Here is a 25552-nt window from a genome sequence, read left to right on the forward strand (position 1 = left end):
AGCCAAACTTGTTCGTGAAAAGACAAAGCTCGTCACATAGTTGCCTTTTAAATTGACACATCTGAGAATAAGGACAGAGCCCTGGTTGGTGGGGATGTAAACCACCTAGCACAATGCTCCACACAGGGATGGGTTATAGGTTATGTGGTGGATGGCAACTGGTTGGTGGGGGGGGGGGGTTGTCCGAAGAGTTAATCTTGACATTTTTCTCAAAGGACAGGGGGAAATCACAGGGGCTTAGTTGGAAGAAGTTTTCAGAAAATGGAAAACTGCAAAAAAAATGAAAATGGAAAACTGCATTGGTGTGAAAAAAAGCCAACGAAGTCACACCAAGGAATTATTTTCGCCATCATGACCATATATATATATATGCCTGCTTATTTTTTGAGGGTCTGAAGGGCCGTCCTCAGAATTTCCCTGGAAAGCTTTGCCCCATCCCTCCGACAGTCCTAATCTTGCCCCTTCAGACTTCTTTTTGTTCCCCAAACTCAACATTTCAAAGGAGCAGTATTTGAGTGCCTCATGGATCCCTAAACTGCCATTTCAATGGGGTGGAAATTGACAGGCATAGTCTTCTTTGGGGAAGAGTTAGATGGAAATGCCACCTTCAGAAATGTCTGGACCTGGGTGGAGGGGACATGGAGAAACAAGAACTTCACATGTTGATATTTTTATGTAATAAAGGTTTCTATGATTTTGTAGCAGTGATTCGTAACTTTCCCATCTTCTTTAGTGTTAATAGCATAGACCAGCGATTCTCAACCTGTGGGTCATGACCCCTTTGGGGGTCGAACAACCCTTTCACAGGGGTCGCCGAATTCACAGCAGTAACAAAATTTATAACAGTGATGAAGTAAGAACGAAAATAATATTATGGTTGGGGGGAGGGGGGTCACCAGCACATGAGGAACTGTATGAAAGGGTCGCAGCATGAGGAAGGTGGAGAACCCCTGGCCTAGACAGTGCTGAACAGTGTGTAGTTGTGGGGAGATCTGAGGTATTTCTGAAGGATTTTTTTAGTTTCTAATCAGAATGATAACTCCTGTTTATTAAGTACTTACGGTTTGCCTGCCACTATGCAGGATGGTGGCTTGGGGGGTTTCTGACTGCAGTTACGGATGCCCAGGCCTTACAGTAGGACCCTAGTGGTGTCGTGGTTACACGTTGGGCTGCTAACTGCAAGGTCGGCAGTTGGAAACCACCAGCCACTCTGAGGGAGACATACGGGCCTTTTGACTCCCGTAACCATTTACAGCTTCAGAAACTCATGGGGGCCATTCAGCATCAACTCAATGGCAGTAAGTGAGAGGCCTTATATCTGCTTACTGCATGCTTGTCACTGTCCTTAGGGATTTCTAAGAGTGCATAGATTCCTATATTTCCACGTAGTTCCCGGATGATAAATATAAATTACATTTATTAATCACATATTCTATGCCCACCTCTTCCTATACAATGCCCCCATGGCCCTAAGAAGCTGCTGTTCTTCTCCATACACACCCCACCTGTGCCTACCCACACTGAAATCTCAGAGGCTGCCCTTGCCATCGTCTGCACCAGCTCCCACCAAGATGGGACATGTGTGCTCTTCTCCGACAGGTATGCACGATGGTCACCGTGGTCTGGGTGGAGCCCCTGCTCAAGGAGCTGCTCTGAGGGCTCCCAGCTGCGGCACCGACGCTGTGTTGGCCGGGACAGGCAGTGCTCGGAGCAGGTAGGACCTGGGATGCTTGAGTGGCAGCTTCAGGCCTGTGAGGACCATCTGTGCTGTCCTGGTGAGTAGGGTCGGCAAGGTGGGGGGAGCGTGCGTTCCCTGTTCCTCACGTAGAATCTGGAGAATGGAGTTGTGCTGGATGCTTGTGAGGAGCGGTAAGGAGGAGAACATGGAGGAACAGAGGGGGGCTGGGGGTACTGATAGGAGGTGAGGTCCGAGACATCCCAGGGGTCTGAGGATGCAGGACCTCAGGGCCACAGTGAGGACTTTGGCTTTTCCTCTGACAGGACTTTCTACTCCTGTAAAGTTACAGTCTCAGAAATTCACGGGGGCAGTTCTGCCCTGTCCTAGGGGGTCTCTGGGAGTTGGCATGGACTTGAGGGCAGTGAGAGTGGAAGAGTTGTGGACAGAGGAGGGCTGCCATCTGATTTGAGTTGTGATGGACTCTGTCTCACTTTTGTGAGGGGACCAGACTGTAAGTGATAAGCGGAAGCAGGGGGTCCAGTGCAAAGGCTACTTCAGTTGTCAGTGAGGTTGGGCCGCATGTCGGGGCAGAGGATGTGGAGATGACATTAGCTGCAGACCATATGTGGGGCACTGGTGAAGTGAGATGCCCTGAATGACTCCCCCAGCCCGATCCTGCCCTCCCTCTCTCTTTTGTCCCCTACAGAGATGGGTGGCTGGTCTGATTGGGGGCCCTGGGGGCCCTGCTCTGTCACCTGCTCCAAAGGGATCCGGACCCGCCAACGAGCTTGTGATTCTCCTGCCCCCAAGTGTGGGGGCCAATGTCCAGGAGAAGCACGTGAATCAGAGCCTTGTGACACCCAACAGGTCTGCCCAAGTAAGTAGGGGCAACTACAGGGCACTGAGGGGCCACCCAGGGTAGGTCAGTGGGGTTACAGCACCCAGGATGGGCAGGCTTTAACACTTATGACCACATTTGGCATTTGCTACCCCCACCCATCACAGCACATGGAGCGTGGGCCTCCTGGGGCTCCTGGGGTCCCTGTCCAGGCTCCTGCCAAGGTAAAGCTCATATGCCTTTGGAGACACGAAGCCGCACTTGTTCCTCGCCTGAGCCTTCCACGAAGCCTCCAGGGAAGCCTTGCCCAGGCCTAGCCTATGAGAAACGCGCCTGTACCGGCCTGCCACCCTGTCCAGGTATGTAGGCATGCTGCCTTTGATACTTTGCCAATGGGTGCCTTGATTTAAGGCAGAGATACTCTGCCACTTCCAAGGCTGACTGTCTCAGATGCTGTGACCCTGGAGCTCCTCACTTGGGACCATTCGGACCTTGAGAGGCCAGGGTTTGAGGGTGGGCTGGCGGTTTGAGGTACCTTTCCTCCTCACTCTTTCCCCCACTCCCCCAACAGTGGCTGGAGGCTGGGGGCCATGGAGTTCCATTAGCCCCTGCCCGGTGACCTGCGGCCTTGGCCAGACTCGAGAGAATCGGGCCTGTAACCAACCCCCGCCCCAGCATGGAGGTGCTGTCTGTGCTGGTGAATCCACGCGGACCCACATCTGCAACAGGGCCGTGCCCTGCCCTGGTCAGCATCTTAGGACGAACAAGTCCCACGCTTAAGCCCCGCTGCGCCTCTCTGGTTCCTGCTGCTGCTCCCTTGTTCCTCTCTAGTTCTTCCACTCCTGGCTTTATTCCCTCATTGGAACACACACACACACCCACCCACCCCCTTCCCCCAGCCCTCATTCCTTGCTCCACATTTCCTGCCTGGCTCCCTGTTGTGGTTGAGCCCTCCCTGTTGTCCTTACCTCTGCAGTGGATGGCGAGTGGGAGCCCTGGGGAGAGTGGAGCACCTGCGGCCGTGGGAATGTGAGAATTCCCAACTGCGAGGAAATCCCAGGCCAGCAGACACGCTCGAGAGATTGCAAGGGCCGCAAGTTTAATGGTCAGCGGTGTGCTGGGAAGCAGCAGGAGATCCGGCACTGCTACAACATCCATCGCTGCCGCTGTGAGTGCCTCCACAGACAGTGCTGTATGGGCTGGGCAGTGTCCGCAGGGACAGGGGCTCTCCAAATCTCTGACTGGAACTCCATGACCCTGCAGCCTCTCCTCTCACCTAAACCCCCAACTCTAAAGGTGTGCCCATCTCCCTTCATTCCAGGGGACGGCTCGTGGTCAGAGTGGAGTGCTTGGGGCCTGTGCACCCCTCCTTGTGGACCCAATCCCACCCGTGCCCGCCAGCGCCGCTGCATAGCTCCTCTCCCCAAGTTCTCGTGAGTGGGGCGCAGAGTGTGGCAAGGAGGGGGCTGGGATATGTCAGCAGTCAGGGCAGGGTTATCAGCTGCCCCCTCCCCTGCCACACGCGCGCGTGCGCGCGCGTGCGCGCGCACACACACACACACACATACACACACACACACATTGTCTTGGCGGATGCCATCTTCCAGCTGCAGGGAGGGGGCAGAAGCCAAAGAAAATGAAGAGGAAAAGATCCAGGGGAAGAGTAAGTCATCTCTGTCTCCCTCAGTCACTCAGTCAGACATGCAGCCTTTCTACCGTTCCTGAGGTCCTGCGTGTGTGCATTTCCTGTTCTCTCTCAGCTACCCGGCCTTTGATTTACACACACACACTACCAGATCCTGTGGGGAACAACACCCCACCAAAGGGATCCCAGGCGGGTCATGTCCTGACAAATTGCATCTGAAAAGCAGCTGATGTGTGGGAAAGAGACTGTTACCCCAACCTGGCTCCAGGGAGCTGATTGGGCCTCCTCCAGCAGGTCAGAGTCAACAACGATATTCCCAGCACCGATGCTGTGTGAGTATAGCTCTGGACACAGGGGGTCCCTCACCTGAAGTGCTTCCCGGTGACCAGAGTGGCCCAGGTGTCTGAGAGGATCAAAACACTCAAGTCCTTCATTTCTCCCTTATTTCTGCATACATCAAGCGACTAGATTAAGTGCACTGTTGCCAACTTGTGGGCGCTCCGCCGCCTGGAAGGCAGGAACCTGGCTGTGGGATGTAGATGAGTTGGGAGCCCTGGTGGTGTAGTGGTTATGAATTGAGCTGCGATCCACAAAGTCTGCGATTAGAAGCCACCAGCTGCTGCAAGGGAGAAAGATGGGGCTTTCTATTCCCGTAAACAGGTACAGTCCCCAAAACCCACAGGGGTAGTTCGCCCCTGTCCTACTGGATCACCATGAGTCAGCATTGACTTGATACCAGTGAGTTTTGAGTGGGTGGATGAGTTGTGGGTGTTGCATAGATAGAGACATAAAGGATTTGATCGAGTGAAGGAATGAATGGGGAAAGGATTGATTGAGAGAATGAGGGTAGAAATGAATGGAGGACCTGCCATCTGGGAGAAAGAACCCAGGCAAGGACCCGTCTAGATATGAGAATGAGTTTGGATAAAGTGAAGGAGAGGTAGAGATCAAGGTCAGGGCCCAGTCTTTGGGTCCTAACAAGACCTTGAATGCCAGGACAAGGCATTTAGTTTGTCTTATTTCCCCCAGGGAGCAGTAGGAGAAATATCAAAGGTTTGGGAGGTAAGCGACAGCAAGTCAGCAAGTACTAATGACTGGCGTTTATTGAATACTCACTGTGTGCCAGACACTGCCCCGAGCACTTTACCCAGCCTGATGATGTTGGTGGTACTGCTGTTATTTCCATTTTGCTGATGAGACATGGGAATACCACTGAGCCACAGACAGGATAAATAGCCTAAAATTTCACAGCTGAAAATGTAGTCTTAGGCACACAACAAACTCAACCAGAGTTTGTTGAGCCTTCAAGACCCCAGACGCTTTATCTTTTGATAGCCGGGCACCATCAGCTTCCTTCCCCACATTTGCTTATTCACCCGCTTTGTCTTCAGCGGTTGTGTCGGAAGGTGAGCATCATAGAATGCCAATTTAATAGAAGAAAGTATTCTTGCATTGAGGGAGTACTTGAGTGGAGGCCCAGTGTCCTTCTGCTACCTTAATACTAACCCTATAAATACAGGCACATAGCTCTATTTCCCCATCCTCATATATAAATATATTTGCATATGTCCATGTCTTTATCTAGACCTCTGTAAATGCCCTTTGCCTCCCAGCTCTTTGCTCTATTTCCCTTGACTTTCCTCCTGTCCTGCTATCATGCTCAGTCCCCACCAGGATCCTTTCAGGACCAGTGGCGTGAGTGGTGATACTGGAGTGTAGAGGGAGAGGGGGTTGGAAAGGGGGAACCAATTACAAGGATCTACATGTGACCTCTTCCCTGGGGGACGGACAACAGAAAAGTAGGTGAAGGGAGTCGTCGGACAGGGCAAGATATGACAAAATAATAATTTATAAATTATCAAGGGCTCATGAGGGCGGGAGGAGCCGGGAGCGAGGGGGAAAAAAGAGGACCTGATACCAGGGGCTTAAGTGGAGAGCAAATGTTTTGAGAATAATGAGGGCATGAATGTACAAATATGATTTGCACAATTGATGTATGTATGGATTGTGATGAGTTGTATGAGCCCCTAATAAAACGATTAAAAAATAAATAAAATTTTTAAAAAGAGTTTGTTGAATGCATGTTTACCTTGCCTTACCTTCTCTCATCTGTCTCTCCTCCCCCAATACCCCAGGCCCACTTTTTCCATCGTGGAAGGGCAAGGCATGAAGAATGTGACCTTCTGGGGGACAATGTGGCCGAAGTGTGAGGAGCTGCAGGGGCAGAAACTGGTGGTGGAGGAGAAGAAGCCATGTCTACACGCACCTGCCTGCCAAGACCCTAAGGACAGGAAACCTTAACACCTCTCCCTTCATCTCGGACCCCTTGCCCTCCCAGACTTCAATAAACCAGGCACTTTGGGCTCTTCCTTGAAGGAGGAAAATACTTCCCACCCCCTTCCTCAGGAGTGGGGCATTAGCACCTTTCAGGGCAAAATCGTGGTGGCTTGTGAAAAACAGGATTTTCTGACAGAGCTGCAGTTTGGCAGGAGCAAAAGCAAGTGTCCAGCCCTGCTTGACTATTGCTGCTGCCCAATGTCTGCGCCCCAATGCCCCAGGCCATCCAGCACGTCCCTCTGCAGAGCTCCGAGATAGGAGCTTTCTGATTGGTTGCTCGACCAGGCAGGCACTTTCTGATTGTCTGATGTGTTCTTTAGTTGCTGTCTCCCCACCTCCTGAAGCAAACCCTAGGTTGCCACCCACTGGAGTCTGGGCTGGCCAATTCTGAGCCAGTCCAGCCTGAAATATCAGTAGCTCAAGGATGGCTGAGGTTCATTCCCCACTGCTGGAGCACCTGCACCCACCCACCCCCAACAGCAGCCCAGCTTCAGTGCCACCATTAGCAGCAGCAACTAGCTTTGTATAACAGGAGTGGGGGTGAGGATAGGGAGGCGGACCCAGGAAGTGTTTATGATGTACTCTGAGCTGGAGAGGGAGCAAAGGGAAGGTTGAGTCAGCATCTGCCTGGAGGAGCGCCCCCAAGCAAGCCCAAAGACAATCGCTAGGCGTTTGTTCATTTATTCAGCACTTAATAGCTCTAAGTCCCCTCTGTAGGCCATTCTTGCTGAAGAAGATGAAGGCAGTGCAGAGTTGTCTCACCTCTGCCTCAAGGAGTTGGGACATACCTGGGAAGCACCTTCCCTCCTCTGCAGAACAATCTATGGAATATTAACCTGGAAAGGTAGATGGGCCTGCGGGCCGTGAGTACTGGAAATGGATCCCCTGGGAAGAGGCATAGTCAAGACAGATTCTTGAGGAGTTTGGACCCAGAGGAGCCAGGGAGGCCTGCAGGCCAACAGTTGCTGCTGTCCGCTGAGGCACCATGGTGCCAAAATAGTTTGTTTGCCTCTGTTACTGAGGAAAAAGCCACACAACACAAACACCTTGGGAACACGTATTTCAGGGTATTGGAAAATGCCTAAATGTATGGGAGTTCCCCATCTGGGGAGTGCGAGCACGAGGAATGCCAGAGAGGACACCCTAGAGACAAGGGGAAGGAATGGCCAAGTGAAAGCCCTGGAGGTGGGACTAGAGCTGGTTCAAATGGAGGAGGGATGTGGAGGATGGTTGGGCAGTGCTTGACAGCGGGGACTGTGGCAGCCTAGGGGAAGAGACGTGGAGTCTGGGTGGGGTGGGCTAGGTATGGAATGTTTCAGGGACACTGTGAGCAAAGGTGGCCATCGAAAGGGAGGAAAGGGGCCTCCCTTCCCCCCACATAGGCAGAGGCAAAGAGAATGCCCCTGCCTCTCCTTGGAGGAGAGTCAGGTGATCACCCATTTTTTAATAGATGAGGAAACTGTCGCTTTCCCAAGGATATAGTAGAGGTCTGATTTGAACCCAGATACCCTGCCTCCAGACCCCACACTATCATTGCCTTGTTTAAATTGAACAAGTGGATAATGTCTCTCAAAATCCTGCAGGTGAAAAAAATCTAAAATCTACTGACATCTCACTGTATCTTCTACCACCATCATTGCTCATTATGGTCCAGGAGGTCACACTACATGTGGTCCTTGTTCATCTCTGACCTCATGTCCTACCATCATTACTTTATTCCAATTAGACAGGCACCAGCTAGTCCCACTTCCTAGCACGTTCTTCACACAACTGTATGAATCACAAAGTGAATAGGGTCTTTTGGAAACATTTGAACTCTCAGTTTCCCTCATCTGCAAAATGGAAATTAGCTTACCCACTCCAGAGGATTGTGGTGAGGGTTGACTGAAACAATGAATGCAAACGGCAGGGTTCAGTGTTGGGTACAAATGTCAATAAACTATTTTTTGAAACCGAGTTGTACTTTCATTGTAATCAGGGTCCATTATAATAGTTAACAGGATGGTTTCCACAGCTCACCTCAGCCCTGACTAAAAAGGTCATTTGCTCATTTGGCAAATATTACATGGTACCGACTATGTGCATACTCTAGGCTTGATGTGCCTCTCTGTGGGAGTTCTGGAGTTCACGGTGAGATGACCATGGGGGGCCACATTTGATGGTTAGCATGGTCTTTGCCTAGGTCTAGGAAGGATGAAGGGGACAGACAGATCAGCATCAGGACTAGAGCTACAGAGCATCCGTCCCTGCTACAGATCTGTGGCTGTGACTGTTCTTCTGCGAGTGGGTGTATATCTGGGTTTGCATGCTCATGTGAATTTCCTTGAGTTTCTGGGGTGTGTGTGTGTGCAGCACGCGCCTGTATCTGTTACCCTGGGTTGGTTTGCCTGTGCATATGCATGAATCTGGGTGTGTTCTCTGTGCATGCCCCCATGTATTGCCTTACTTCTGTATGGGTGTGTATCTCCACGTGTGTGTTATTCCCTGTGTACCTCCAGAGCCGTCTTCATGCACAGCAAGAGTGCATACCCCGCCCAAGTGTCCACCTCCGCACGTCTGATGCTGTCTACGCCGCCCCTGCACCGATCTGATCTCTGCCTGGCTGAGCCTGTGAGGATGGAGGAGACTGATCTCCCCGCAGGGCACTGTGTACATGACCCCACATCTCACTGTGAAGGAGTTACTCACTTTTTGTGTCTCTGACGTGCCTTCCACCCCCTCCCCCAAATGCCTTCTGCAGTGAATATCAACACTGGAAACCGAGTGACTGTCTGCACCTGAGGGTCCTACGTGACCAAGTTGGTGTGAGAACCAGGATGAGGCGAGGTGGGGGACCCGCCTGACCACCGGTCACGATCCTCCCGGAAAAAAACACCCACCCTACCCCCACTCAAATTGCGCATCCCCAATCGCAAGGGGGGGGAGGGGAAACAGGATGCGGCGCTACGCGTGCGCACTGCTGCCTTCAGTACCGCGGACAGCGCCTTCGCCCCCGCCTGTCGGCGCGCTCCACCGCGGCCCTAGCACCGAAGGCGCACTGACGTCACTCACCGTTCCTCAGCAAACCCCCCTTCATGGCCACTTTGGTCGCGTCCGCACCGCCGTCGGTCCAGCCGGACTGCACCACTCGGCGCGCGAGATAGGGAGTCACGGGCGCGACCAAACGCGCTGCGGCGGCGGCGACTCAGCGCTGCCTCAGTCTGCGGCGGGCAGCGGAGGAGTCGCATCGTGCCTGAGAGCGCAGCTGTGCTCCTGGGCCCCGCGCGGTCCGCCCCCGCGGCTCCTGGTCAGACTGCCCCCAGGACCCCCTGCCCAGCGCCGCAGCCATGAACTACCTGCGGCGCCGCCTGTCGGACAGCAACTTCATGGCCAATCTGCCAAATGGGTACATGACAGACCTGCAGCGCCCGCAGCCGCCCCCGCCGCCGCCCGCTGCCTCCAGCCCCGGGGTCACGCCCGTTCCCGCAACTGCCACTGCCGAGAGGGCTTCCTCGGCCGCCCCTGTGGCCTCTCCAGCTGCCCCTAGCCCCGGGTCCTCGGGGGGCGGTGGCTTCTTCTCCTCGCTGTCCAACGCGGTCAAGCAAACCACAGCTGCGGCCGCCGCCACCTTCAGCGAGCAGGTGGGCGGTGGCTCCGGGAGCGCAGGCCGCGGGGGCGCCGCCGCCAGGGTGCTGCTGGTCATCGATGAGCCGCACACCGACTGGTAAGCCACTGCTGCGGACTTCTCCCCGCAGACGTGGGTCCCCAGATCGTCCTGTCTCGAGCAATTACCAAGCACCGTTTGGGTGCCCAGCACCCGTCCCCCTCCCCCAGAGCCTTTGCCTTTAAATATTACGCTGGACTCTTCCTGTGTGCCCCACCCTAGCCCCTCCCAAAGGCCTTCTTGACAGATCCAGGGAGCAGTTATCCAGCACCTGCTGTGTACCTGTTCCCTAATCCTTCTCCCCAATCCCCCTCCCTAAAAGCGTTTGACTTCAATCCCTCCTGTGAGCATTTGAGAGCTTAATATGTGCGGTGCCCTGCCCCTGCCCCCCGCTCCTGCCCTCGCCCTCGTCCTCAAAGGTCTTGTCATCAAGTGGATCTTATGAGCATTTATTAAGTTTCTGACGCGTGCCTCATTGAGAAGCCTTCCCCAAGACCTTTGGCTTCAATTAATTTTAAAAAGATATTTATGGAGAGCTTGCTATGTGGCCTGTCTCCCACAATCATTGCCCTAAGGCCTTCTCTCTAATGGATCTTGTGAGCACTGTATCCTGTTTGTGCGATGTGTCTTACCCTGCAGCCCCTTTTCAAAGACCTTTTAAACTATTCATTGCACACTGATTGAGTGCCTGCTGTGTATTCCACTCCAGATTCTCGCTTAAAGCTTTGCTTTTAATGACCTCTGGAAGCCTTTATTGAATGCTTTCTGTGTGCCCCAACCCCAAGCTTCCTCTCCAAGGGCCCATTCCTCCAATGGATTTAGGAAGCATTTATTATGTGCCTTCTGTATACCCTATCTCCAAACCCAAGCTAATTCTTTTCCTCCAATTAGTTCCCTGAGAATTTGGAACCTTCAGGGTATGACGCATCTGCAGACTCTACCCCCAAAGACCTTTTCCTGTAGTGGAGGTAGAAGGCATTTGTTGAGTATCCCCTTCATTCCCTGTCCACAAGCTACTTCTTCAAAGACCTTTCCTCTAGCATTTATCACCTGCTTACTGTGTGAACCTTCCCTAAAGGCTCTTTCCTCCAATATCTTTAGCAAGCATTTATTGAGTGCCTGCTGTCTACCCCATCCCTAAGCCCTTTCCCCAATGCCTTGTCCTCCAATGAATGCAACCTGCATGTACTGAGTACTTTCTGCATGACACAACCTTTCAACGCTTTCCACAAAGGCTGTTGCCTCTCTCATTAACCCCCTGATCAGATAGCTAACACTTGCTGTGTATCCCATTTCAATCCTTCTTCCTAAAGGGCTTATCATGTAATTGCTCCATAAGCATTTATGAAGTACCTGCTGTTCACCTTCTCCACAAAAACCCTCCCTCCCTCCCATGGATGGAGAGTCAAGCTGACATAGATCAAGTTTCTGCATCCCCATTCCCCTTTCCCAAGGGCATTTCCTCCAATGGATCCAGTGAGCACTCATTAAATGATTGTATGATCAATCCCTACCCCCCATTCCCCAAAGGCCTTTTCTTTTAATGGATCCAGTGAACATTTATTCATCGTCTGCTATGTGCTCCATTCAAACATGTTTCCCCAAAGGCATTTTCTCCTGTGGCTCTTATGAGCTTTTACAGAGTGTGGTTTCTGTGTGCCCTATGTTCGCACCTCCTTCACACAATCCTTTTCTGCCAGGGAATCCAGTGGGCACCATTGCAGTGTCTGGTGTAGATTGGGAATGCATTCCCTTTTATTGCCCCTAGGAGAACCTGCCCCAATCGTAAAATCTCTTCCCAGATTCCCTCCCTGCCTTTGATCAATTCAGAGCCCAAATGATTCCCTTTAGCACTGCCCAGGACCTCCCTCTCTCAATCTTGAATCCATGCCCCATAGGGTTTTTCATCTATGAAAACACCTTCTAAATGAGTCATCCTCATCTTCCTCTTTCCATATCTGTAGAAATTCCTGCCCTGCCTCAAGTGATCCTCTCTAAGGATTAACTGCAACCTAAATTTACTGAATACCAGCTGTTTATTGGGTAGTTCACCTCTACTCCCATGAGCCCTTACCCAGCATCCCCCCCCCCCATTCAAAGCTGCTTATTCATTCTACAGGTTATTTATTTTATATTTTCTGTGCATAAGGGTGTGGAAAGCATTTGGTAAGCATGTGGGCACACACACACACATATATTAGGAAAAACCCTCCTGTAGCTATTCTTCCTTCTAATCTCAACCACCATCTGACTTCCCTATACCATTTCCTTTATTCAACACCAAAATCATTATTGAGCTCTTATTGTATACTAAGAACCTCAATGCTTCTCCTCCTCTACCTCTTATACCCATCATGTCCATAATATACCCATAAATACCATAATATCCCCCTTCAACAGCATTTCCATCTCCAAACCTCATAATGTGCACCTACTGTATTCTGGGTAGGCCCCTCTCCCATTCGGTAGCCATCTTCCCAACTTCCTTTTTCCCCAATTAATACAGAAAGCATTTTATTAATCTCCTATTTATACTGTTCAGGAGTCCCTGGGTGGTATATGCTCGACTATTAACTGAAAAGAAATCGGTAATTCAAGTCAACCCCGAGGCTTCTTAGAAGAAAGGCCTGGAGACAGGCTTGGGGAAAGCCAACCATTAAAACCCTTATGGTGCACAGTTCTACTCTGACACACACGGGTCGCCAGGAGCATCCTGAGCATCGTCAGCATCCCCTGCACGGTAAACTGTGTGCTGTCCAAAGAACCGCATTCCAACGCCGTCAGTAGACTCCTCCACTTTTTTTTTTCCATCAACCTATACAGTATTGGCACACTGCTATAATTTCTTCACCAACACCCACTCACACAGGTGCCATCTTTCTGGTTAAATTTGCTCCGTTGAAGCCTGCAAATCTTAATGAGATTCCTGCTGTTTAGTGATAACCCCCCTACCTTAGACGTCTCTCCACTCTCCCCTTGCAGGCAGATAGGATGGATTGCTTCTGCTTCCTTCATCCCAGCAGGGACTTGTTAACCCTCTACTAAATACTGCTGAGTCGCTGTTCATTTCCCATCACTGCACCTTCAGTGTTTTCTCTTTTTTCCCCGTCTTATTTGTTCAACAAATATTTATTTATTGGACGCCTGTTGGCTTCAGCGAAACATCTTTTCCTTCCCCTTTTGCATCCCATAAGCCTCCCTTTATCCTAGCAGCACCTTCGGTTTTTTCTTGTAGCCAGTCTAACTCATGTTTACCTAATGCCTCCTGTGCATGAATTGGGCAAAGGGAGAGAGTCGATGTACTCTAGACCACTAGTGTGGACAACAGAGACCACTGCATCACCACTGTGCAGACACTAAGAACCATGAAAGCTTGAAGAATCTCAGCCTGGAGTAAAGGAAGGGTTGTGCAAACTCTATAAGGGAGTGAGGTCCAGTCTGAGGCCTCTCCCATCAAGCATCACGATTCTGATTCCTCCCAAGGGAGGTGGGTTGGCCAGGCTTTTGTGGCCCTGCATCAGTCAAGCATTGGCTATAAACTCTCTCCGGGGAGGAGGCATCCTTTTGGGTGAGGCATATTCCAAATTCCTGCCGAAGACAATCTTCAGTCTGAACAGAACAGTGAACCTTCAGCAACAAATATTCCCAGAAACTGGGGGATGGATATGAAGGCATGAAGAAGATAGGGAAATTAGGATCTGAGTGGAGCACACAGTTCAATGCTTCTATTGCTCAAATCCACTAGCTTCTTACAGTAAGTCCACAGCATCTGGGAACAGCTTTACCACGATTCTTCTTGCTCTTGTTTTCTGGGGGAAACATCAAAGAGCAAGTCTCGTGGGATAAATTAGAGCCTCTGCTGCTGCTGTTGGTTTCAGGGCCATAAATATAGACTGTTTAGTTCCTCTCCTGCACATTCTAGATTCCCTTCACTTTCAGGTAGCATCCTTGTTGGTCTCAGAGGCTTATCTGTATGATAATCTGTACCCTCATCCTTGAGGGAGGGGTCTGACGCGCTGATCACTGTGCCATTCTCAGTCTGTGACTGCCACACTAGTCCATTTACCATTCCATTTTGAACAAGTAATATATACACAGAGATGGACCATCTGGGTGCCTGCCAAACATGTTCCTCTTGGCTCCCACTGTGTAACAGTAGCCCTACCTTCTCTTGATGATCAAGGTTAAGTAGCCCTGTCAAGACAGTGATTCTTCTTCATATAGTTTGGCAGGAGAAACCTGAACTGCCCAGGTATCAGCCATAGTGGGTGGTGTAACGGGTTGCTTGCAATGTTCCCCCTTGGGGAACCAGAACCTTTGATCCTGAAAAACCCTAGGAATTACTCACTTTTGACTCATAGTGACCTTATAAGACAAGTGAAACTGCTCCTGTGGGTTTCCAAGGTGGCAAATCTTTACGGGAGCAGACTCTCACCTTTCTCAGCGCAGCTGGTGGGTTTAAACTGCTGGCCTTGCGGCTATGAGCCCACCTCATAACCCACTACGCCATCAGGGCTCCTCAACAAGAAACACATTCTAACAGTGGATTCCTGAGGACGATGGTAAGCTTGGCGACTCCTCTGATGACTGCTGAGCTCCCAGACCCAGGGATTCTACATATTAGGAACAAGTGGCCACTGATTCAGGGTTTACCCTGTTTTGGGAGATGGTGCTTTATTTTTTCATGGTGGCGCCTCCAAGATAAGGACTAAACCGTTTCAACACGTTTTTTCCATGACTCTGACAGGCCGGACGCTTCTGGTTGGTGTGGTATGTGGTATTATCAATGGAGCCTGTGGTCATGACTCACTTATGCACCTCCTTTGCTGTAATGTATTACCTATGGTCTGATTCAGTGTATGCAGACCCTCTGCTCCTGGAGCAAGCACTCCGTAAGCCTTGATTAAGGTCCCGAGTCAGGGAAAGCAAATCCATATATGGAGTTGTCCAGTCAGAATGAATCACTACTCTTCCCGAGGGTACAAGGGGCCCAAGGTAGTCAGCTTGTCACCAAGTTGGTCTTTCTGAGAGATGGTGCCATATCAAGGATTCAATTTTGCTTTCTGTTGCTGATAGGTTGGACATATTGGCGGCACACATAGCCTCTATCTCTGCTGCTATTGCCACTTCATTCATCTGCCCATCTGCTATCCCTGGGGTGGCTGATTATAGAGGCTGGCTCACATAATTGGACTGATTCATTCTGTCTACTTGGTTGCTTAGTGCCACTTCCATGGTGGAGACTCACTGATGGTTGTTAAAATGCAATACAAAGAGCTCCACTCCCTACCTTTTGCCTCCTCCTGCATGGCCATCATCCTTCTCTTTCCCAGACCTCCTGGTCCTACTCTTCCAATATTGTTTTCTTCCGGGCCTATGACCAACCAGCCAAGCCATTCACCACTGCTCATAAGTGAATATATATTCTAATCTTGGCCTACTTTTCTTTTCACACAAAGTGGATGACCAGGTACAACTCAAAGCGCTGCCTATTGGGAGCTCTGCCACTGTCTTTCAAGGTCACTCCACGTGAGGCAGCCGTGCATCAATATCCATTTTAGGCTTCCACCCACACCCCAAGTCAGCACATTTGTGAACAAAGCCTGAGTTTTCCCTCCTTCATCAGCTGGCTGCAAGGAATCCCCTCAGCTGAGGAAGAGGCACTAGCACAGCAGTTGTGGAATACATGGGAATCTGGGTTATCTGCTCATGTAACTTGCTTGGTCCTACGTAAGCTTGAACCTGGTAGCTGCACCTGTGTGGCAGGTGGCAGGACCCAGCCCATACTGGACAGTTTTAGATGCACAGTGCTTGGTGTCTTATGATCAAACATTCTGTTTCTACTAGGGACCAGTACTGCACCAGAATTTGTTTATCAAAAGGCATATAATTCTCTGCTGCAGATGGCAGGGCCTTGCTCCAGAACTTCAAAACCTTCCACCCGAGCATCTCATAAGCACCACCCTACATCTTTTCCCACTACTGACACCGTGAATAGCATCGACTCTGCCAGATCCTGTGACCCAAGTGGCAGGGATGCTTGAAACTAAGCTCGGAGCCTTTCTCTGCTCTGTCCCTCCACCACCACCCCAAGCTGGAAGCCTTACATGTGACCTGATATATGGGTCAGAACAGTATTTCCAGGTCTGGAATAGCTGCCTCCAGGTTAGGTCTATTGGGTGTTGTGCTTGTGTCCTTATGGTGGGAGGAGTGAGATGCAATAATTTGCCTTATTCTTGGGAAGGGCTATCTTGGTATGCCCTAGACCACTGGCTCCCTACAAATTTTACTAACGTGGCAGCTCCCTGAGTCTTATAAAACTCATCTCCCACCCTCATGTGTTTTACCAAGGCAATGTGTTCATCTCTTGCTCATCTTGCCCAGTTAGTATGATGTGACCAATATAATGGTCCAGTGTGACATTCTGTGTGATTTCGTGATGCTCCAGGTCCCTTTGTGACACGGGGCTAGAGAGTTAACATAACCCTGTGGCAAAACCATGAAGGAATGTTGTTGTCAGTCTGTGTAAGTGTGAACTGGTTCTGATCCTCTTTTCTAATCAGGTTGTAAAGAATGCATTCATCAATTAAATTGCTGTGCGCCCTGTACCTGAGAGCTTCTTAATGTACCCTAGCAATAATAGCATGTCCAGTACTGCGGCTACCATTAAGGGTACTACTTGGTTGAGCTATCCCTAGTCTACGGTCACTCTTCAAGATCCATCCAGTCTCCTCAGAGGTTAGACTGGTTCGTTCAAAGGTGGGATGATGGGACCAACACCTCTGCACTCTCTACATCTTTAATTTACCACTGACTTCGACCATCATCTCTAGGACACAATAGTGCTGTTTACTGTCTTGATTGGGAGAGGAAGGGAGACTTCCGTTTGGAAGCCCACTACAATAGGTCTTACCACAGGCCAAGGAATTCTGGCAGCTACAAATTATGCCCATTCCAATTATGCATTTGTGAGCTGAGGGAAGTCATTACTGGGTAGATCTATGGATCCAGTGGACCGACTGTGAGCAAGGCCTGGACTGGGAATTCGTTTATTACATTACCCCTACTGTGTTTTTCAGCACTGCTCATGCTGCTCTCACCAGCCCATTCCTTATTGCCTGGTTACATTGGGTAGGTCTTCTGAGCCCTCCTATAGGGCCTAGTCAGCTGGTGGGTTGGTTCTCTGGACGTCAGTAGTGCACCGGCTCCACCATCTCTGATTCTCGGAGTCCTTTTAGCCTCTCCTTCACAGTCTGCCATGGGCATTTTGGCATTCCTGCTCGTTGGCCATTGTTTCCCCCCAAGCTTTCCAGAATCATCGTAGCAGTGTCATAGCATCTGCTGATGGGATCCTTGTCAGGGTTCCTGATTCTGTATTCTGGGAGAGTGCTCTAACTTCATGTGCTAACCACTGGCTCCACTGTCCTCAGAATCCAGTCCCATGCATTCTTGCCCAGATCCTGCTAATACATATTAGCTGTGTTCTTCCTCGCCTTCTTTTGCAAGCCTAAAAGCTCTCCAGTCAAGGGTGGTATAATTTGAACCTGGTTGCCAAGATTTTTCATGGAATCTGCTAGATATCCCATCCCAAGTCGAGTCTCTGGGTACTCTTCTTTCTTATCAGGCCCTAAGCACAGCAGAGGATCTGATCACTGAACTCTCTCTGACACTCTGCTACATTTACAACTACATCTTGAGCCTAGCCTCAAGCTGCAGGAGCTTAGAATTTTCTAAAACGTGGCCCAAGGAGGCTTTCTGGTTTCTACCTTTTTTCCCTTGAATTCATGATTATTCACCAAGAGCAGATCATACCATTCTTGAGTTAGTCAATGGCACCTAGCCAACAGTCAACCGAGTCTGGTTACCATTTCCCTGATACCAGAGCTATTTCACCAACCAGTGCCTTCCTTTCCACTGGTATCCCATTACAGCCCTACTACTACTACTACAGTACTCCAGGGAACTATGTTGTGATTCTCTTACTTGGGCTTCTCTTAAATTCGACACCATGGCTTTTCCTACTACCAACACCTCCAGTATCACAAGATAGACCAGATCGAATTGCCTAAGTGGCAGGGCTGCCATGTCACAGCCTGGAACTGCTGAAGAGCCCTTGGCATTGCTCCAGCATGCCAGAGGTGCCCGTGCTCCACCTCCCACCAGGGATGGGACCTCATCGCCAGCCAACCGCTGGGCGATCCAACTCCAGAATTGCATTAGAATCTGCTCTGTAGTTTTACCTCGCTTGCCTACTGTTTTGGTTCGGGTTCCCTGGAAATCTTTGGAGGCAGAGATTTACATGCAGGTGAGATCGTGGGGAGTACCTGTGGGTAGAGGAAGGAGCTGACCCACCATGAGGTTGCATTCAAGGATGAGCTGCTGAGCTTTTAGGGCCTTTCGGAGTCAGCCCACCCTGAGGCAGGACGACTGGCCTCTTACCGCTCCATGTGGTCGGTTGGGATTAGGTGCTGCTGGATCAGTTCTGACTCATCACGACAGCAAAACAAAACACTGCCAGATCCTGTGCCATCCTTGCAATTGGTGTTGGATTTGAGCTCTACTTTGCAGCCATTGTGTGAATCTGTCTCATTGAGGGTCTTCCTCTATAGGCCATGGGCCACCCTCGGAAAGTAAGTGCAATCTTGACCAAGGCGATTCCTTGTCACGAAGGCCAAGTCCCAGTGGGCACACAGCAATGAGATGACTAGCAGCGGTGGGATGGATTCATTGGCCCTGAATAGGCGACCTCAAGTATTAATGGACCAAAAAAACGTGGGAAAACCAGGGATATACTCTGAACGCGTCATTCTTTTACAGATGAGAAACGTGCGAGTCTGAGAGAAATCCTTTTTACACTTGTGAGGCGACAGTGTCCTTGATGCTGTGTGTGGGAAAGAGAGGGAGAGGGCGAAGGAGACAGTGGAGGACAGAGAGAAAGTACATTTGGAATTGTGTGTGTCCCAGTGACGTCGCTAGGGCCCCTTTATGCTGTGCATATGTGTCGGAGCCCCTGTGTTCATGTCAGACTCTGGCAGTGTTTCTTTCCCTCATCGGCCTTCCATGTGAAACCTGATTGGACATGAAGCTCTCTGTGTGAAGAGGACTGTCAAGAAGAAATCCTGGGCCTTGGGGAAGATGCCACCAAACCCAGTCTAACTGTAGACTGAGCCAAGGGCCAGTGGCATAGCAGTCTGTGATGTGCCTGCTGCTGCTGCTATGCCCCTTTTCTCCTCTGCCATCCTCTCATATTCAGCTGCATTCTCTCTCTGATCCCCACTCTCCAACCTGTGTCCCTCAGTCGGTTTCTCCTTTTCTGATAATACTCTTCACCCACAGCTGTTGTGTCCCTTCCAGCATACAACCAAGCACACAAAGAGAATGCAGTCCCCCTTGGGAAAAAACAGGCCACAGAGAAATGCTTCAGGCCACACAAACAGGCACAGGCATGGAGACATTCACAGGTGCTGAAATACACATACACAGGCACAGTCTCTTTGTGTGTGTGTGTGTGTGTGTGTGTGTGTGTGTGTGTAGAGAGAGAGAGAGAGAGAGTTCTTTGGCATTAAAAGCCTTCCTGCAGTTCCAAAAAATGTGACAGTTTGCAAAGCACCATTCCTTTTGTGATGCTTTCCAACATTTACAGCAGCAATGTGACTAACAGATCTTGCTTTGAAAAGAACCTGCTCTCTGTGATTTAAGGGAGTAATTTACAGTTTTCAATAGCCCTTGACATTGACATACCTTCATGCGAATTACAGCAGGCTTTCCTGTTTATAGAACACTACTTATTTTCCCAAGCATTGCAATGGTTTTAAAGTTCTTTGCCGTTTCTGTGGAGGTACTGCAGCAGGAATATTGGGCAGCCAGGGATCAGCCTGGGCTTTGCCTTTCCTCCTGGGATGTGAGTATTGATAGATATGCTCTGCTTTTCCTCTCTAGGGTGAAATACTTCAAAGGAAAAAAGATCCATGGAGAAATTGACATTAAAGTAGAACAGGTTAGTTGGGACAGTGGATCTAAGGGGTCAACTGCCCAGAAGGCAAACATGGTGTCCTTTGATGTGGTGTAGGCAAATCATCATTGTCCTCCCCTTTACAGGCTGAATTCTCTGATCTCAATCTTGTGGCTCATGCCAATGGTGGATTTTCGGTAGACATGGAAGTTCTTCGGAATGGGGTAAAGATCGTACGGTGAGTATTAAGAGGGTATCCTGATGTTATGGGAGAGACATAAGGACTCATTTCTAGCTGAGGGAGCCTCCCTACCCATCCATCTGTGAGCAAGTACTTAGGCTTAGAGGGTGACCTTTTTTTCTGAAGAAATCTCAAGCAGATCACAAGTCAGTGTTCATTTATTAATTAATCAAATATTGGTTGAGTATTTCCTGTATGGCAGGGGCTGCTGTTAGCCTTCTGCCTTCATCACACACCTTTTTAAGCACCTATACTACACGCAAGGAACTATTCTATGTGTTTAAGACCTAGCAATGAACCAAACAGGCAAAAAATCCAATAGTGTAAAAGTGCTACAAGAAAAATACCCACAGGAGGAGTGGATGCATAGTGATAATCATGAGACAGGGGTTGATGGGGGCTGCAGGGGTGGGAGTGAGTGGTAAGGAGGGAAGGGGGATTTCAGGAGTAGGAAATGAAGGCGGCAGGGGGAAGGGAGCACTAGAACGGACTGTGGTTGCACAATTCATTTTACAGGTGATTTAACCATGAGGGGGTTTTCTACGAGGGGGATGTTCTTGTCAAATTGATATGGTAATGCTCATACAGTTCTCCTTGTTCTAATTGAACTATCGAATTGTATGCTATGTGCCAATAAAACTGTTTACGGAAAAAAAATACAGAGAAGGGGTGTATGGCTTGTTGTGTGGTTACAGGGTCTTCAATTTGGACAAGATGGTCTAATCTCCTGAGGGACATTGACTGTCTGATGGAGGTGAAGATACCCAGGAGGAAGATGTCCCAGGAATAGGAAACAAATAGCCAGTGTAGCAGCCCTGAGACAGCCACACTCGGAGGATTGGGGGGAGGAGCAATAGTGATTGCGACCGCTGACCTTGGTGAGGAGAAGAGCAAGTAGGGAGGATTTGAGGGAATCACCGGATGGAGATGGATAGAAAGGATACTGGAAGCAGAGGGACCAGCTTGTGAGTATGTGCACTTGGAAATGTCTGGGAACTGTGGAGCTTTAGAAACTTTGTCTTGTTGCAAGGGTGGTGGGAAATTTCTGGGGGGGGGGCCCTCAACACTTCTGCCCCTGCCACTCCAGGTCTCTGAAGCCGGACTTTGTACTGATCCGCCAGCATGCCTTCAGCATGGCCAGGAATGGAGACTACCGCAGTTTGGTCATTGGGCTGCAGTATGCCGGCATCCCCAGTGTTAACTCTTTGCACTCCGTCTACAACTTCTGTGACAAACCCTGGGTGGTAAGTGATGCGGAGGGTGCTACTGGGAGAGCGGAGTAGCTCATGTGTGCATGTGAGAACATAAAACCACGGTGGGTTTTGGAGAGCAGAAGCAGTTTAGAAGAGGCTAGAAGTTCCAACTTGGAGACCCCCTGCAAGTGAAGGACTTGCTGACCCATTTCTCCTGGCTCTCACAGTTTGCCCAGATGGTTCGACTGCACAAGAAACTGGGGACAGAGGAATTCCCCCTAATCGACCAGACCTTCTATCCCAATCATAAAGAAATGGTGAGTCTGGGGAAAGTCGAGTGGGCAGGAGGGAAAAATAGGACTACTGCAGTGATATTATTAGTGGTTTTGTTATCCATGGTATGATGTCAGAGAATGCAGCCAATACACGTCTGTAAGTAAGGCACTGTGATAGGGTTTATCAATACTATGATTTTACTAATGGGTTTCAGTATGAATTTAAACATTGATCATAAAATGTGTCTGTTCCTGCTATTTCTATTACCTTTTCTTGCCAGTCTTAATGAAAACATGATTTAAAATGTAAATTAACAAAACTAATGTAATGAATCCAGACAGAACTGATATACTGAATAAAGGCGCTCCGATGGTGCTGAAAGCTAAACGTTGACCTGCCGACCACATGGTCGGTGATTTAAACCTACCAGCTGCTCCAGAGGAAAAGATGAGGTTCTTTGTTCACATAAAGATCTATAGCCTCAGAAACCCTACTCAGAGTTGTTATGTGTTGGAATCAGCTCAATAGTAGTTGGCTTGGCTTAATACAATGAATCAAATTATATCGTTATATAGACAACTTGAATATTTTCCCTAACATTATAAAATATTTCTCCTGATAGAAATGTTATCAATATTTCAAATGGTTGTTGTTAAGTGCCTCCAACTCAGTTCCCACCCGTTGTGACCCTAGGCGCAACAGAATGAGTCACTGCCCGAGCCTGTGCCATCCTCACCATTGTCCCATGCTTGAGTGAGCCCATCGTTGCACCCACTGAGCCAATCCATCTCTTCCCTTATACCATTGCTAAAAACACTATCAGTCATGATGTTCTAAATTAAATGATGTTTACAAATAGAAATGGAAGTACTGGTTAATATTATCATAAAAAAAGAAGCCCTGATGGTGTACTGGGTTACGAGTTGGGCTACTAACTGCATGGTCATCAGCTTAAACCCACTAGCTGCCCCATGAAAGAAAGACAAGGTTTTCCACTTCCATAAAGATTTAAAGCCTTGAGAAGCAACAAAGTCCACATGGAAGAAGCACACCAGCCTGTGTGATCATGAGGTGTTGATGGGATCAGGTATCAGGCATCAAAGACCCAGAACGAAAAATCTTATGAATGTGAATGAGGAGGAGTATGGAGTGGAGACCCAAAGCCCATCTGTAGACAATTGGACATCCCCTTACAGAAGGGTCACAAGGAAGACACAAGCCAGTCAGGGTACAATATAGCACCAATGAAACATACAACTTTCCTCTAGTTCTTTAATGCTCCCCCCCTCCCCACTATCATGACCTCAATTCTACCTTACAAATCTGGCTAGACCAGAGCATGTACACTGGTACAGATAACAGCTTGCAACACAGGGAATCCAGGACAGATAAACTCCTCAGGACCAATAATGAGAGTAGCGATACCAGGAGGGGTTGGGGAAGGTGGAGGGAGAAAGGGGGAACCAATCACAATGATCTCTATATAATCCTCTCCCAGGGGGATGGACAACAGAAAAGCAGGTGAAGTGGGAGACATCGGTCAGTGTAAGATGTGCAAAAATAATAATAATTTATAAATTTTCAATGGTTCATGAGAGAGGGAGAAAGAAAATGAGGAGCTGATACCAAATAGAAAGAAAATGTTTTGAAAATGATGATGGCAACAAATGTGCTTGACACAATGGATGCATGGATGGATGGATTGTGATAAGAGTTGTATGAGCCCCCAATAAAATGATTTAAAAAAAAAAAGATTTAAAGCCTTGGAAACCCACAGAGGCAATTCTACTCTGTCCCATCGAGTTGCTATGAGTCATCTCAATGTAAGTGAAGGGTTTTTTTGGTATTATCATAAAATATTATCACCTGTACTACAGATTATGGTTACTGATGTCATTATAAGTATCAATGTTAGGAATTAAATTATAGCTCCTAATAAAAATTGAGTAATCATTATTAGTGTTCTAGAGATTATATTTCTTATAAGAAAGTATTATCGGTATTGCAAATTTTGCCCTATTAAAAATTTTAAGCACCTATGCTTTTAATATATTTAATTATAGAAATAGTATTATCATTAATAATATCATTAATTATGAAAACTAACATTTCAACTTTTTACCAATGTTACAAATGAAGATTGTCAATATGAAAAATGAGTTCCTATGTTGTGAATTAAATTGCAATTACCACAAAATTAAACTATTCATACAAACATTGCAAACTATTATTATAGATGCAAAAAATTATTGCTAGGGTAACAAATTAAGAATACTAAGAGCCCCGGTGGTGCAGTGGTTAAGTGCTTGACTGCTAACTGAAAAGTGGTGGTTTGAACCAAACCTATCAGCTACTCTGCAGGAAAAACTTGAGGCAATCTGCTTCTCTAAAGATTATAGGCTTGGACACCTTCTGAGGCAGCTCTACTCTGTTCTCTAGGGTCACTATGAGTTGAAATTAGCTTGATGACAATGAGTTTGGGTTACGTTTTGAATTATATCTGTTAGTGAAAATCATTATGATTATTATTCCAACTGACATTATAAATAATTAAAAATATTCAGTTAATGATTACTAATATAAATAATGAGTACTACAGTTATGAATTTGATTTTAGTTACACATGCAAATTATATAACTAGTAAATGTCATAGAAATTTATGGATAATTTTATAAGTTTTCACCAATGTTAAAATTACACTTACTTCTTATGTTAGACAATGTTCTATAGAGAAACAAGACCAGGACAGTTATGACTAGATAGATAGAGATAGAGAGATATATACAGCATAAATGGATATAACACAAGCAGTACAGAGGGCTCAGTTCAACTCATTTCCAAGAAACAGTTAATATACTGGAAGTCCCTCAACTCACAAGGGCTGCTGGGTCCAAGGTCAAGGAAGCAAACAGCTGAGTCTTCCATAGAACAATGCAGGTAGTCCAGCCAGAGGCAGCAAACAGCAGCACGGGTCATATCAACAGTCCGCCAGACAGCAGGATCCAACAGTCCCAAGCTCAAGCGATGCATGCACCAGCAGTGTGGTGAAGCAGGTCTCAAAGGAACCTCAAGCTCTAGTGACACGATCCATGGGTTGGGTGTCCCACCGGTAGTGTAGCTCACAAGTTGAGGTAGAGAACTAGCTAAAGCAGCAGCACGCTGGTCTGATCACCAGAAAGCAAGGGGGAGAGGGGTGGGACTTGACAAGCCATTTATCTCTTTGCCCTCCAATCAAACTGCGACCTTATTAATCCCTCATGATCCTATTGCCCAGGTTGGCACAATAAACCTATCTATCACAGTCCACCCCTTGCCAATTTGGCACCTGTACACAATTCTTTAACCATATATAATTTCCAGACATTAATGACATTGCACTTACACCTAACATCATACATGAACAAAGGAAAGATATTCAATAAACACATATAAAGACAATAAACTGACCATCACAAACCTCGCCTTTGCAATTGATCACATGGTCTTAACTGATAGGTAGAACTACCTTCTTCTACTACCCATTCTGTATTACCTTTGCCCTTGGTCAGCATCTCAGCTGGTTGTGGTTGTTTGCCTGGTGGAGTGACCCAGACCTTCATTTCAGAGGGGTCTAGTTCATTAGATGTCCTATCAGGATTGGGTTGCTGTAGTTTACCATTTACTTTAATCACAGGGCATGGTAGGACTATGGGATCTCCTGGATTCCAGACATATTCTTCTTTACCTCCATTATGTAGCACCAGTCCAA

General features: G+C 48.4%; 2 protein-coding genes across 3 annotated transcripts in view; both read left to right on the forward strand.

The window, feature by feature from the left end:
• The window catches only part of LOC101642915 (complement factor properdin), a 10424-nt gene extending 3894 nt beyond the window's left edge, over positions 1 to 6530 (forward strand). The window contains exons 4-10 of the mRNA XM_004713218.2: positions 1600 to 1775; positions 2385 to 2555; positions 2684 to 2875; positions 3088 to 3261; positions 3493 to 3684; positions 3838 to 3949; positions 6297 to 6530. Coding sequence (XP_004713275.1) covers positions 1600 to 1775; positions 2385 to 2555; positions 2684 to 2875; positions 3088 to 3261; positions 3493 to 3684; positions 3838 to 3949; positions 6297 to 6462 — 1183 coding nt within the window. The 3' untranslated portion in view covers positions 6463 to 6530. The remainder of the gene's footprint in view (positions 1 to 1599; positions 1776 to 2384; positions 2556 to 2683; positions 2876 to 3087; positions 3262 to 3492; positions 3685 to 3837; positions 3950 to 6296) is intronic.
• A 3172-nt stretch (positions 6531 to 9702) lies between these two features.
• Positions 9703 to 25552, forward strand: part of SYN1 (synapsin I) — a 52389-nt gene continuing 36539 nt past the window's right edge. For both annotated transcript variants that reach the window (XM_004713185.3, XM_004713184.2), the window contains exons 1-5: positions 9703 to 10201; positions 20081 to 20138; positions 20240 to 20331; positions 21422 to 21578; positions 21755 to 21844. In XM_004713185.3, coding sequence (XP_004713242.1) covers positions 9825 to 10201; positions 20081 to 20138; positions 20240 to 20331; positions 21422 to 21578; positions 21755 to 21844 — 774 coding nt within the window. In that variant the 5' untranslated portion in view covers positions 9703 to 9824. The remainder of the gene's footprint in view (positions 10202 to 20080; positions 20139 to 20239; positions 20332 to 21421; positions 21579 to 21754; positions 21845 to 25552) is intronic.

The sequence above is a fragment of the Echinops telfairi genome, unplaced genomic scaffold, assembly GCF_000313985.2.
Source record: "Echinops telfairi isolate 266 unplaced genomic scaffold, ASM31398v2 ScPeMD7_19;HRSCAF=73, whole genome shotgun sequence".
In the NCBI taxonomy this organism is placed as follows: domain Eukaryota; kingdom Metazoa; phylum Chordata; class Mammalia; order Afrosoricida; family Tenrecidae; genus Echinops; species Echinops telfairi.